This window comes from Atheta coriaria, unplaced genomic scaffold (assembly GCF_025399875.1).
Source record: "Atheta coriaria isolate IRGN ID8LTWV9N9 unplaced genomic scaffold, Caltech_Dcor_3.1 hic_scaffold_7_pilon, whole genome shotgun sequence".
Classification (NCBI taxonomy): Eukaryota; Metazoa; Arthropoda; class Insecta; order Coleoptera; family Staphylinidae; genus Dalotia; species Dalotia coriaria.
The window spans coordinates 6,786,923-6,800,467 of NW_027045449.1; the positions used below are offsets into that span (position 1 = coordinate 6,786,923).

At 39.2% G+C, this 13,545-nt stretch overlaps 1 protein-coding gene across 5 annotated transcripts in view; it reads right to left on the bottom strand.

Annotated features, from left to right (window-relative positions):
* The window catches only part of LOC135795127 (growth factor receptor-bound protein 14-like), a 77,718-nt gene that overhangs the window by 44,846 nt on the left and 19,327 nt on the right, over positions 1 to 13,545 (bottom strand). For 2 of the 5 annotated variants that reach the window (XM_065306674.1, XM_065306676.1), the window contains exons 2-6: positions 11,269 to 11,444; positions 11,036 to 11,195; positions 9,072 to 9,202; positions 6,898 to 6,975; positions 5,924 to 6,091 (exon numbers count right to left, since the gene is read on the bottom strand). In XM_065306674.1, coding sequence (XP_065162746.1) covers positions 5,924 to 6,091; positions 6,898 to 6,975; positions 9,072 to 9,202; positions 11,036 to 11,195; positions 11,269 to 11,444 — 713 coding nt within the window. The remainder of the gene's footprint in view (positions 1 to 5,923; positions 6,092 to 6,897; positions 6,976 to 9,071; positions 9,203 to 11,035; positions 11,196 to 11,268; positions 11,445 to 13,545) is intronic. The other 3 variants (XM_065306675.1, XM_065306678.1, XM_065306677.1) reach the window with 3 other exon arrangements.

Below are 13,545 nucleotides of genomic sequence, written 5' to 3' on the forward strand. Positions count from 1 at the left end.
TTCGTTGAGTTCTATCGCAACCAGCGAAATGACCGACAAGGCCCGTCATATTTAATGACGTGTAGCGAATAGGATGTGATGTGACCTATCATAATGAACCGTACATTATGCTTCCCAAGCACAATGCCCAACTTTATTGCCTGCCTAAAACGAAATCGTGTGCATCATGCAAATTCAGCGCGCGCGCAAAAAATACCCGGTCGTGTCGTAACTCACAGATTATTTCAATACTATTTCCACTTTTATCGCCTAACACCATTCCGAATCTTTAACCAAGCGCATATTCCGATAAGATTAACGACAGTATTAGATTTTAACGTTTTATATTGCCATTCTTACAAAGTTTGGATGAAAGAGAAAAATTGTGTTTTAGTGGAAAATAAATAATATAATTAAATCATTATTAAACAAATCACAATTACGCTTCAACACACAATTCATACAAATTGCATGAAAATAATTATCAAATAATTGCCACAATCAGCGAACGCAAGCGGTTACAATTGATTTAATCGCATTGACATCCCCACGAACAAAGATTTAATTAACGCGGCGATTTAATAATGAAATATTAGTTATGACAAACGCACAATTCGGAAACACGCTCATTGAACATTCATTACGGTCGACGCATTCATTCATTCGTTCCGAATCAGTTTAGGGGCTGTAATTCAATCGCAGATTGGCCAAATTAAACAGCGAAAATATACGAGCTAGCAATGCAGACCAAATCGATAGTTCTCCTCCAAAAAGTGATAATAGAGATAAAAAATATAATATTACAAGAGGTTTGTAAACACATGTGAAATGTATTAATATTAATATGTCATCAGAGTACAGGAAGATAACAGAATTATTGTTGGAGTATTTTATGTGTGAAATGTCACGACTTGGTTAGACTTTCATAGCAAATTACCAGGTTGAGTCGAAATTTGCGTTCGTAATGTGCTTGTGCATGGATGTGAAACGAAATGGCGAAACGTAGAATTAACATGGCATACGAGTATATACCAAATCAAATGTTGTGTGTAGCTCGGCGTATCTCCACGCTTCGAAGGGGAGAGGAAATAAATTCACTCACGCAGGAAGCAATATAGGCAGCGTTATTGTTGATTTTAGTGACTGATTGATTAATTAAAGTCGATTTCCTATGCGGCATGCCAACACAGCGCGCATTAGAGGAAGCATTACGAATTGATCACAAAAATAAATGGCATTCCGTGCCATAAAGCGGAATTGTGATAAATTCAATACAAACATTTCAAATGGATACAAATGGCTCAATAATTTTCATTCGAAAACTTCAAAATAGGTACTATTTGCGAAACAAATAGTTCCCGCTGGGAACTTTGTCCATGTCAATCATTGTCCGTGAATTATGCAACATTGAATTATACCTACAATTTTAATTTTCATCAATTCTTTTTGGCATGTAATGCAATGTAGGTATATAGAAGGTAAAACGCCGACTGACAGCGAAACGCAAACACGAAATAAAATTTAAGCATTTCCATTGTCATTGAATAAATAATGTTGTTTGTTCTTGGGAGTTTGAATAATCGTCGTTCGTTTGCGTTCGCTGTGAGACATTATTTATTTATAGCGAGGGCGGGTAGTTTTTGGAATCGCACGCCCACGGTACCAGCACCATAAGGATGGGAAAGTATAGTAGTGTGTGAAACAGCAAGAAGCCGCCGCCGCCGCCTCCGCCGTCGCTTGGATGGTGCATCCGCGTACCCCGAAAATGGACGGGAGGCCGCGAAGCGCCATCCGGATACATGAAGTATGAGAAAATGTTGGCGGAATAGGAAGCAACGTGAAATATGGAAAGCTTAGCGTCTGGTAACAGTAACAGTTGTTATGACTTATCGCACCGATGGGAATACACATTATGCTCTTCTACAAGCGCGTATTGTGTCAGTGTGCGTATATGTTTGCGCAGGACATGCTCGGGACGAAAGGATGCGGATGGCCCGCACTGATGATGCGGGCAAAAGTACAAAAGTAATATCGTCGCTGGGGTTTGGCGGCGCTCGCGCGAGAGTGCAAAAGGGTGGTAGTGTATGTCGGCGCGGCTATCTGTGTTACATGTATTAATCTAGTTTCGGGATGCGACCGTGCTTTCGGAGCGAAACAAACGGGCGCGATATCAAAATGCACAAATCATCATTTGGTGACTTTTGCGAGACTTTGATGAATGCGACATACGTGGGCGAAAAATATCACAACCATGAAAATACTGAACTATATACTTCCACAAAGAATACAATCTGTTGGCTTAGATTTCACTATTTGCAATCACTGATATCATTTATTTTCATTTGGAAAAAATTTTCAAATGTTGATAATGCAACAAAACATGTCAAAAATTTAAAATTTGTAACAGCACGTCAAACCCAAAAATGCAAGTATCAAAAAAAGGTTGATTTCATTCCGAAATCCACGCGAGTTTCGTTTATTTATAGAAATATCATATTTTCCAAAAAAGCCTCTACCCAAACGCATTAACCACCGAAATCGTAAATAAAGGACATACATATGTAATAATACATAAAGTATTACGCCCTCCGGAGTCGATTTCTTGTTGTTTTCGGCCTAAACCGCATACATTTAATATCTAATAACATCGTTCGCTGAGCAGCCGCAACCAAACGCATAGTTTTTGTCGGCTGTATGTTTATTGCATTATGTAGATTGGGGGATTCGGGCGATTCAAGTAGTTTGTGGTTTGCCTAACGTCTATCTATCTAAGGTTTTATTACCGACGTGCTCCAAATATGTATACGGAGAGTAGATTATGTCGGAAGATTGTTACACCTTGTTTGGAACTGAAGACGTTAGGTGGTTAGAAGAATAAACATAAGCATAAAAGTAAAGCACAATGTAGCTCACCCTAGCCACCAGCTTCATCTAAGATGTTTTAGCGTTCGGGTCGTTTAAACTAAGTAAATAAAACGAGAATGGCTGTTGCCATTTTTTCATGTTAATATGCCTATTTGTATGCGACGTGTGCACCGCGTGTTTACTAAACAAACAAACGTGATTTGATTATTATTTTTATAGCGCTGAAAAATGAAGAGATAGAAAACTTTAGAGGAGTTTCTTGTAGATCCAAAGATTTACAACAATTGCAAACTAAATTGCACACTCCGCAAAACTTTTAATCGCGCATAGAAATTTATATTTTCAATTAAGTTTTATTTTCGTCGAAATTCAGCTTCAGGTAGAGATATACTCGTATTGAAGTATAAGAAGTAGAATCGGCATAACGAGTCCGAAAGGCGCCCCTTGATTGAGTATACATTCCGGCGCACTCGCGCACTGCGCTTTACGGCTTGATGCATTGGCAGTAACCGAAAGTTGAGTTCTTCGTTCCATCGAAAACATATTATTCCAAGTCTGCCAAAGGAAATTTATGGTTCTCTTCCTCGACGCTTCCGTCTTCGTCGCGCCGCTGCCGGCCGCCGTCTTCGCGCTTTCGCTCCCGCATAGTCCACCGCCCTTTTTACTTCCTTTTACCTTTGTGTTCTACAGTGCGGCGGCGGTCGATCGATTTTATAATTTAGAACCGGGCGCACAAGCGAGAGATGCGGACAGGATGGCTTTTTTATGCACGCTTTTTTGCGCACCCAGACGCAATCGATAGTTCCGTAATCACGTCATTAAAGATTTTTAATGGTATCCCAAATGGTTCGAATTACTGCACAATATCAATCTCAATACAACAAAGATATATCACATTTTCTCTACAAAAGTATGAAATAATGCTAATTAGAAGAAAATTTACGGAAACAGATGACTTATTCTAAGAATACTGGACGACAATTTAAGCTTATTTCTTCTGCCAACGTTCATTTATTCCAGCGTCTTGAATAGGTTGAAATTCTATCCTGTTCAGCTTGAAAACGAACTCAATCGTGCTGGATTACGCAACGACCTTCGGCGAATCCATTAATATCACGTCGTTGCGTGTGTCGTCCCGCGACCGAGCGTACTCCTTATCGTTTTGTATTGATGTCATATCCACGCCGTGGCGACAAAAACAAGAATCGAACCCCCGAACACTTCGTAATCTATCATCAATTACAACAAGCGACAACGCAGATCAATAAACTAAGCTAGTCGCGAATATGTTAGCCACCATTTATTGAAATATAGGTAACATGTCTAAACACTAGTAGTTAGATCAACAACAATTTTCGAATTTTCTGAGCTTCCTTTTTATTGCGCGCCTGCACCCTGAGCAAATATGATTCGCGGATGTTGTCCTCAGGTGGTACGTTGAAAAGAACATGAGACTTCTCAGATGAGTGAATCGAGTGGGTCGGCGAAGATGTATTCGCGGTATACGTTTCACCATTCGATGTAATGCTTGCTCTACTCGAAAAGTAAGGGCTTTTCTCGGCTTCACGTAGTTCCCTGATCCGCTGCGAGTTCCGGTTCCGATATACGCATTTTGAATTTCTAGGTCTAAGCTTCCTGCCCCTATGAAATATATGCAAGCAGACCCATTCCCAAATTTCATGCCAACACATGCAGTGCAGAGCGCCCATCTTCCAATAACCGTTTAATTTAGCTAACCCTTACATTATTACAAATATCAACTAATCAAACTGACACTGACATTTTGATTTTCAAATGATAGTACTGGTAATGTAACTTAATTTCCGTATATTTATGAAATTAGTATATTTAAACTGAGCGCAATGTATCGGAAAGCCCTTTCGATACCTTCGTTGACTCCAAATTGATTAAATTTGGACGCTTTGGATATGCTTCACGTTTATTCATGCTGTTATAATGCTGATTACTTTCTAAATTGCCAAAGTTGCGAAAAGACGTCGAGAGCTTAGAATATCAAAACAGATCGAAATAGAAATTGAAATTGCAAATATTTTTTTCTCAAACGACGATGTGACAACGGAGTCGTATAAAGGACGACGTTGACGATAGGTTTGTTTGTGCGGGGTGGAAATATTTGGGAAGTAATAAAACGCGCCAGCTTGGGTCTCCCGTTGTATTCGTGAAATTATTCCTACCATTAGAATAAAATAGAATGGAATTTCGCCCTAAGTTTGCGCTAAGAAAAATAAAAACTTTTCGATATTTGGAAAGTGCAAAGATGCAATAAAATAAAACGCTAAAGTTGTTTTTCTCTCTCGACAGACGTAAATGGGAAGTGTTTACTTGCCTTCGTCATTGAGCTGCAGCCCTGCAACCTTTTGTAATTATTGACTGAATAAACTTTTACTTCTATTATCAACGGTCTTATTAAAATTTATGAAAAGCAACCAGTAAACGCGAAGATTCTAAATTTAGAATGTAAATTTAAGCTAAAACGCGTATTTCTGGCGCATGCAATAAGAACAGCGTGGAATTTGAGCGCAGATGAAAACCTCCCGGGGAACAAACATTTTCACTTTTAATTCCGCCTAAGTAAATAAACATGTACGCGCTCTCTCACGTACGCCACGATTGCATTCAGCGTTGTATCATAAATAACATTCGCTTTTCGCGATGCAGTTATAATTAGGTGAAGCCGACGGCCGGCAGACGTTGAGCGCGAATGCATAATAAGGCGAAAACGGATGAAGCGAGGATAACGAAAATAAAATTAAAAAGTACGAACCGTTTCTGTGCACCGTTGTGTTGAGCGCGTACAAAGTAATAAAAAACGTGATTCAGCCTTTGTTGATAAGTGCGGCCGCAGCATGGGTTTGCACAGCAAACAAATTATACACTTTATGTTGGCGCATAACTTCATATGTTTCGGTTATTTGTTATGCATGTGTATTATTATGGCAAGGCCAAGGTTATTGCATGAGTCACATGATTCAATGTCACATCGTGGAGTTAATTTAGGTGCAAAACTTTGCGACGCGATAATTTAAAAATTGTCGCATTGTAAGAGAAAATTACTTACCCCGATTTTTGCTGCCCTTACGAATGATGCCAAAATGCATACTTCGCGACTGATGTATAACTTCTTGTCGAGAAGCACGACGAACGCCTTGCCCCACACCTGCTTCTCGTTGCGCACCCACATAGGCGACAAGATGGCCGGACTTTGTCCTTCTTGTGTGACCAACTGCTGAAAAAAAAAACACACACACACAATTTTAGCGATTGTCCTCCAAGCAGCTATTACTGATAGTGCAAATAGAGAATGCATTGACGTGAACATAACCCATTCGTATTTTTATCACAAGCATGTGCATATTTTCGTTTCGGATCGACGAATCAGAAGGTTCGAATTACGCAGCCATTCGCTCGAAACGACATACACGTACCAGGTAAGAAGACACCGTTTGCATAAATATACATTGCATTAGCAATATGTGTACATCCCATGGTGCGCATGTCAGCCACTGAGGAGCAAACTGTTACTGACCTAACATTTTTATAAAAATCTTGACGCATTGCTGGGATCGTATAGCATGCGGCTGCGATAGTCCTTGCCATAGGCGTGGCGCGACTGCATGCAGAACATGCGAAGTCATCGTTTGCGGTCGACAGTCAGGCAGCGCAGGATGACTGACGACCGAATGGCCGAGCGCGCCTTGTTTTGTTTTCGTAAGCTTTTACTTAGCGTTATTTGTATTATGATAGGGCATGATGGGACAAACGCTGAGTAATCAAAGGTTTGCCATCAACATGGATAAAGTTCAAAATTCTGGGAAAGGACGACATATCAAACACACATATACAAGAGCACAAAAAAAAAGAAAAATGTACCCGTGAATAGCGTGCCTTTGGCTTGAAATTGAACATCGAGTGAAAAAAAGCTTTAAACTGTAAGCAATTCTGACCAAAAGAAGCATGACATATGAGATTCACTTGAAGAATTAGATGAAGAAGCGTTGATTTGGAATTTATTTCTATGAATTTATGACTTACTTGCAGCGAAAAATTACTAACACCAATGGTTCCGTCGTTAGACAAATGCAGGTCAGTCATGTCAGTCGGAAAGAATTGCTGGAAATAAAAACAAACAAAAGCAAACTAAAATATTGTTAAATAATAATTAGGCCGTATGTGTGTATGCGTGTGGTTTGATTTAAAAAAAGAAAACAACATATGTTCGACCCAAAATTGCTTGTTAAACAAATGAGGATGATGCAAAATGTAATTTATTCGATTTGTATGGCGTGGATGCAAAAGCTCCGTCTTCCACTTCTGCTAATTCATCAGTTTTCGAATGCTCTTTCAAAGAAAAGCAAAAGGACAAAAGTTCAGAGTCGCTGAAAAAGTTTGTGAATATTAGTGAAATAAAGTGCAAAATGAAAAACCGCGACACGCGGCGACGGAAAATAAAGAAAGTATGAAACAGAATGCCAGCGAAAAGAATGGTTTATGCGGTTCGTAGAATTCGCGTATAATATACTTGTGAAGTTCTGAAGGCTCCTTCCGAAGTTTGCGTGTGAGTGTGTGGGTGCAAACGCCAAAAGTGTACACAGAGGCAGCGTTGAAATAAAGTTACAAATACTTTATAAGGAATTGATTGTAATCTGTTCTGGCCTGCAGCGCTCGTCTGCGTACTTAATTCAAGCAACTACCTGAATAAACAGAGTGCGCGTCTACGCATGTCCTCGTTTCAGTTTGTTGGGTTAGAAAATGACGCGTTCTTCTGATGGCCACATTGTAATTTTATTGTTCGCTGCGTTGTTCTTCATTTATGGATCATCACGGCGGCAATACGAGCTGTAAAAAATGTGCAACTTTTGTGCAAGCGCATGCTTCTCTGCACTCGCCTCATTTTCATCAGAATCTTTTTTTCGTGTCTGCTCCTCGAATGTATCAGCCAGCCCAGGTTCTTGAAGTCTCGAGTCCTCAACGAACTTCAGACTTGTCTGCACTCTGGACGTCTCCGGTCGTCGGAGTCTTGAACAGCGTCGGGGAGCCATGACGGTACTCATGCATACATTTAAATAATGAAATGAAGGATCGTGTCAAAAGAGCGTAAAACCGAATTATATTTGCGCCGCGCTAAATTCGCTTGCACAAATAAAATCCGTGCCCGTAGGCGGCGTGGGCACGCATTTAGCATCCCGAGACCCACCGCAACCAGCAAATCCAGAAATCCAGGAAAATGCAAAAGCGCCCGCACTCGACCCGGCGGTCCCAAATTGGCCCCCTAATCCTTCGGAAATTATAAAAATAAATGGAATTATTTATAAGCGAGCGCGGCGAAAAAATTACTGTCGCCTTTGATGCCGGATCTTACAAGCGCCTGCCGGCAAGATGATGCCGAGCGATGACGGAAAACGAGCGGATGAAAAATGTGAGGAAACGCAATTAGTACGTTGATCCATTTACGAGCGTCGCGCTTCGCGCCCGGATGAAATTTGAGTGCAAGTCGATTTTGCCGCCCACAGCTCGCCGGCTTTCCTAATTAAATTACGTCAAATTAGAGGATGAGTGGTGGCGAAGGAGTGGTGAAAATTTATGACCACAAACTCGATAATTAATTGCATTCTCGATGTGTCAAGATGGCTAATCGATTTATTGCAAATATATGCACAGTGTTTGCACATACCGGATAATGTTTTAGTTATAATTACATAGTCGGTGGGCTTCTGCTATTCGACCCGGTTCAGAATCAAATCGATAATTACAAGCCGGTCGGCAGACCGGTAAAACGCACCAAACGTAGAATATATAGATATGAAATCTCAAATGAACAGTACCACTGCATCCATCTATCGAGCAAAATACGAATCAAGAAAAGGAAACTTGAAAGCGAAGTTCATGCTTGTCCTACGCACTCTACTGGCAACAATCTAAAACTGCAGAAATCTACCACTAGGTGTCGCAAGCAGAACTATTATACCAGCCGAAACCAATTCAAATCAAAACTCAACTTTACCACTAATAATTGTACACAACAACGATTTTAAACGTGAAAATTAATAATAATAAGTAATGCAATGTATATCATTCAATCAAAATGGTGTCTCAGCAACATATAACTTTTCAAGACGAAGATTAAAAACAAAAGTTAGTAAGTTAGTAAAAATAAAAATGTTGCAGCAATGATTAAATTATGTGATAGTAACGAAACAAAATCGCACCTGAGGATGATGGAAGAATTCGTATTTTCTATATTCCATACGAAATATAAAGCGGTAACTTATATCCCTGGAATATGTTCGCAGGTCTCTGTATGCAGAAAGAACGTATTCGTGGTCTTCGAGTATTCGCTCTGTAAAACAAAAACAAAATCGATTATACTTAAGTAGACTAATTGCCAAACTAGAGTCAAATCAATAAATAATATGTATGTTTAACTTTGCACGCGGCGTAATTACATACATTAACTTCAGAGTATCAATTAAACGTTAATTGAAAAAGTCATAAAACAGTGCATTGTTCTCAGGCAACATATAAAACTGAATAGTTTGAAGTATTCATTAAACGAACATTACTACCACCATAATTAACAGCTGCGTGGTATTGAGTAGGAGGCATCTTAGTAAACTTCATACATGTCAAGTGTCAACTGCCTACTGAATGACTGTGCCAGAGATCAATTAGTTCAGATTCGCTATTTATCTTGCTCGTAATGCACTAGGATACTTAATACGCATAATTGCGTTACTACGCTACGTGCTACAATGATAAGATTAACATGTCGCCATTTATATACTTCATTATATATTTCATTGCGTGTGATTCAAACAGGGCATTGTTACGCAGTATCCGATTTGTAATGACTCAGCCAAATTAAACTAGTAAGAATAATTCTACTTGATGTGTAATTAATATACTTAAGACAAAATAAACGCATTCAATTGAAATCCAGCAATAAAAGTCAATGAATCGATCACACGTGAGCAGGCAGACATCCAGAAAGTGGGTTTAAATAATCATGGTCATTGATTGCGCTGTGCTTGTGCGTATCGGCTCGCACAAGCAATAAATACTCAACTAACAATTCACATGACCCTTTACACCTTTATGGGGTCCAAGACGTTTCGTCAGTCACATCTACCAATAGCTTTTAAGACTCTTAGATTGCGAAGTGCTTGACGTCACGTTAAAAACTAATTGTGAAATCCCACGCAGACGCTGTTAGCTTAGACGATTCGTTCAATACTACGAGTGATTTTTATCATTGAACCCAACAAAAAGGTTACTCGGATGCATTTTGCATTTTAAATTTAGAGTTGAATGATGAGAATATAAATGCGCAGAAGTTTTAATTAGGCAAATAGATATTCCCATCAAAACCAAAACTAGTCATTAGATGTACTTTTTACAACTTGATAATTAGACATAATTGCTTGTATATTTATAAACTAACAACATAACAATATTAATGTGAATTGATCGAACATTGTCCAGACAAATGCAAAGCACTAAAAACAACATCCGAATATAAATCACAATAATTTAGTCATTTTGCGAAATCGGGAAATGCAGTATGCATAATTCGAGTATAATTACGGATTTTTTGCGTGAACTGTTGTGTAAATAAATCATCACCGTTTGTTTGGCAATTAATCAAATAGTTCCAATGATAACGCGCAGAGTATGACATCTAAAAATAGATTTATCGTTGCTCAACTCGTGCATTTTATTAGCTTAGTATAATTGCGCAGTAATTCCAATTTTCCGATACGTGTTTTGTAAACAAATGATACATCTGCGTGCCACCACAATGTTAATGCAGAATATTATATTGTTTGTCATATATTTTTTTTACTTTTAATAAAACAAATAGTTGAAAACCTCTACCGAATTATATTTCAATCAGAAAGTTAACTCATCCGAAATGTCAAGAATATAGCACATTTACAGGACACAAATCCTTAGCCAATCCCAAATCCCGGCCTGAGAAAAGAGTAAGACCCTAAGGCAAAAGCTTTGGCGACCCGTTCGAATCCGAACATGATGTAACGCTTGGCGCATCGGGATCGCGTAAAGCACATTCGGCTTGGTTGGAATTTTATGGATTACTGCAAATGTATGTCAGTGGTGCATTTTACGACGCAGCACACGACCTGGATGTTGTGCGATGGGGGCCGAGACTCACCTAGACCCTGATCCACCCAGTGCTCGATAATGCTCCACGTGACGCTCTTCGCGAGGCGATTCTTCAACGCGAGCACTTGGCACAGGTCGCTGGCACACAGCGATCGTTCGACGACAACCGACTGGTAGCTGCCGTCGTCGTTGTAGAACAATAACGTCTCCTAAAAATGAACGAGTTAAGTGAATTTCATGTAAAGCAAGCGTCTCTCTGCATGCAGCGATGCCAAAACTTACTTCTTTCTCATTTGTGTCGTCCTTGTCCACCGGATTGAAATTATACTCGACAAAGTCAGCATCGTCGCGATCTTCCGGTATCGATGATAGCTCGATATGCCCATCTTCACTAAGCCGTTCGTAGCGTGATGCGTGATCATGGCAAATGCACCGTGTTCGCGGAAATCTGCAGAGATCTAAAATCGGAAACAAACACAAAATGTAAGTAAAGAGAAAATCAAATCGCACGTAAATCACGCTTAAAATATATCTAAATTTACTAGTTTACACTTTGTTCTCGCGTGTAGTCTAGTGCAAAAATGAAAGAAAACATCGCTTTGCCTTGCACACAACCCTTTTATGATGGCGATTACCGTAAAGCGTCGTCATTTCCGCGCACTTCTTGAAGAATATGCTTGTAAATCGCGCTAACGCGACACCGTTCTTTATTTTATGGTCACCACGCGATTTCTTTGTGTTCGTCCGGCATGAAGCCAAATGCAATTGCGACGAAGTGTCGCTTCGATGCGTCGCATATTATATCACGTCGTTGGGGGAAAATACGTTCACGTTTTCCACCTCGACGAGAATACACTCACGTGGTAATTCAACGTCGTCTCCAGGCCACTATTCTACACACCCACTCATTCGCTACCAACCTCGTTTAGCAATTTCATGTTCAAGAAAAAAGTCTAACTCCTTTGTAGGTACCAACTGAATTTGACGCTAATGCGTTAAATCGACGCATGTTTACCATTGGATACCTACAAGTTTGTTCCGTTTGACATGCATTATTGATTAGTAGGTACTTTACAAGCTAGAAGTTTGTAGATTATATGCTATTAGACAATAAATGATTGCAATTAACTTCAAGTTCAGCTAGAATCAATATAGTCGAAGTTAAGATACCCGAATTGAAGTCGTTGCGCGTTTAATAAGTTTACTTCAATAGTATTGCTAATTCTCCGATAACTAAGAATTCGAGAAGAAATCATTTACAGGACCGCAAGCGGAGAACCGAAATCAAACATATCTCATATCGCGTAATAACTTGTTCGGTCACGTACCCACTTCTTGAACGTTTTCCTTTCATGCCCTGGAGATGCACTCCTGCAGCAGGAGTGTTTGTACAGTTGGCGCTATTATTGCTGCTATTACTTTTATAGAAATTTTTAGCAAAACATTTCGTAACGATTCATTAACAATGTTATTACTACGATTTATTCCTCCAGTAGTACTTTTAGCAGTAGGTAATTTTACTTATTACTACTGAAAATTTTATTTATTTTTAGAAATATTTTTAAATTGTTCTCAGAGAAAATACCACTTTACTTTGACAAGACAGAAGCTCTTTGGAATTCTAGTATCCCCACATCGGAATGCGTTTTTTCGACACGATCCAAAGTCAAAATAAGTTTAGCATGGTTTCTTGCCGACATAAAAAAAAAACAACACATTCGCAATGGGAACAGCAGCAATAACAGGGACTACTCGAGTGCAATGATGCACTCGGTTGTGCAGTGTGCACGTCGCCATCGAACGACTGATTTGTGAGTTGAGAAGAAACGACAGGAATCCACAATAAATCGTATTAAGTGCCTTCTCCACTGTTTCACAAGTCTGCCGGTTTGTCAGAACAGAAGACGATAATAGCATTGCGCGCAGATAAATAACACTCGACAAAAACGTTGTCTGAGTAAGTGCAGGAGGCTAAACTGCAAAATTTGCTTTGGGACACCAACAATTACAAAAATAAAATTAGTGCAAATTCCAAACGGTTATTTGTTAGGAGACACACTCATTTTATAGGTGCAGAATGAGTCATTTCCGGTTGGGCTCTTGGAAAATGTATTTTTGCTATTGACATTTACATGCCACTAAATATAACCGAAACAGCAAAACAACAAACAGCTCGTTTGTACGAGACTACAGACAAGGTGATGTAACTTCTCGGAAGGACTCTCGGTAAACAGCAGTCAAAAGGTGATGGAGTACAAATACAAGCTGACATGTTCAAGTAGATTTATTCATACTTTTCCATGCGTTCGTAGAAATCTTAGAAAACACTTTAATGGAATGGTTAAAATAACAATTCGCAATAAAATGATTTAATTTCTAATGTATATAAATAACAAAACCAAACTAAACACACAAATTTGCATCTTGTGATCTAAATAGAATTAGAAAGTTTTCAATTAGTTTACGACTTGGTAATATAAGATACGGAGTAGATGTGATGGCAATTTAATATCCGTATGCGCTTTACTACCTTTACGAGTACAAACTTTTAATTAATAT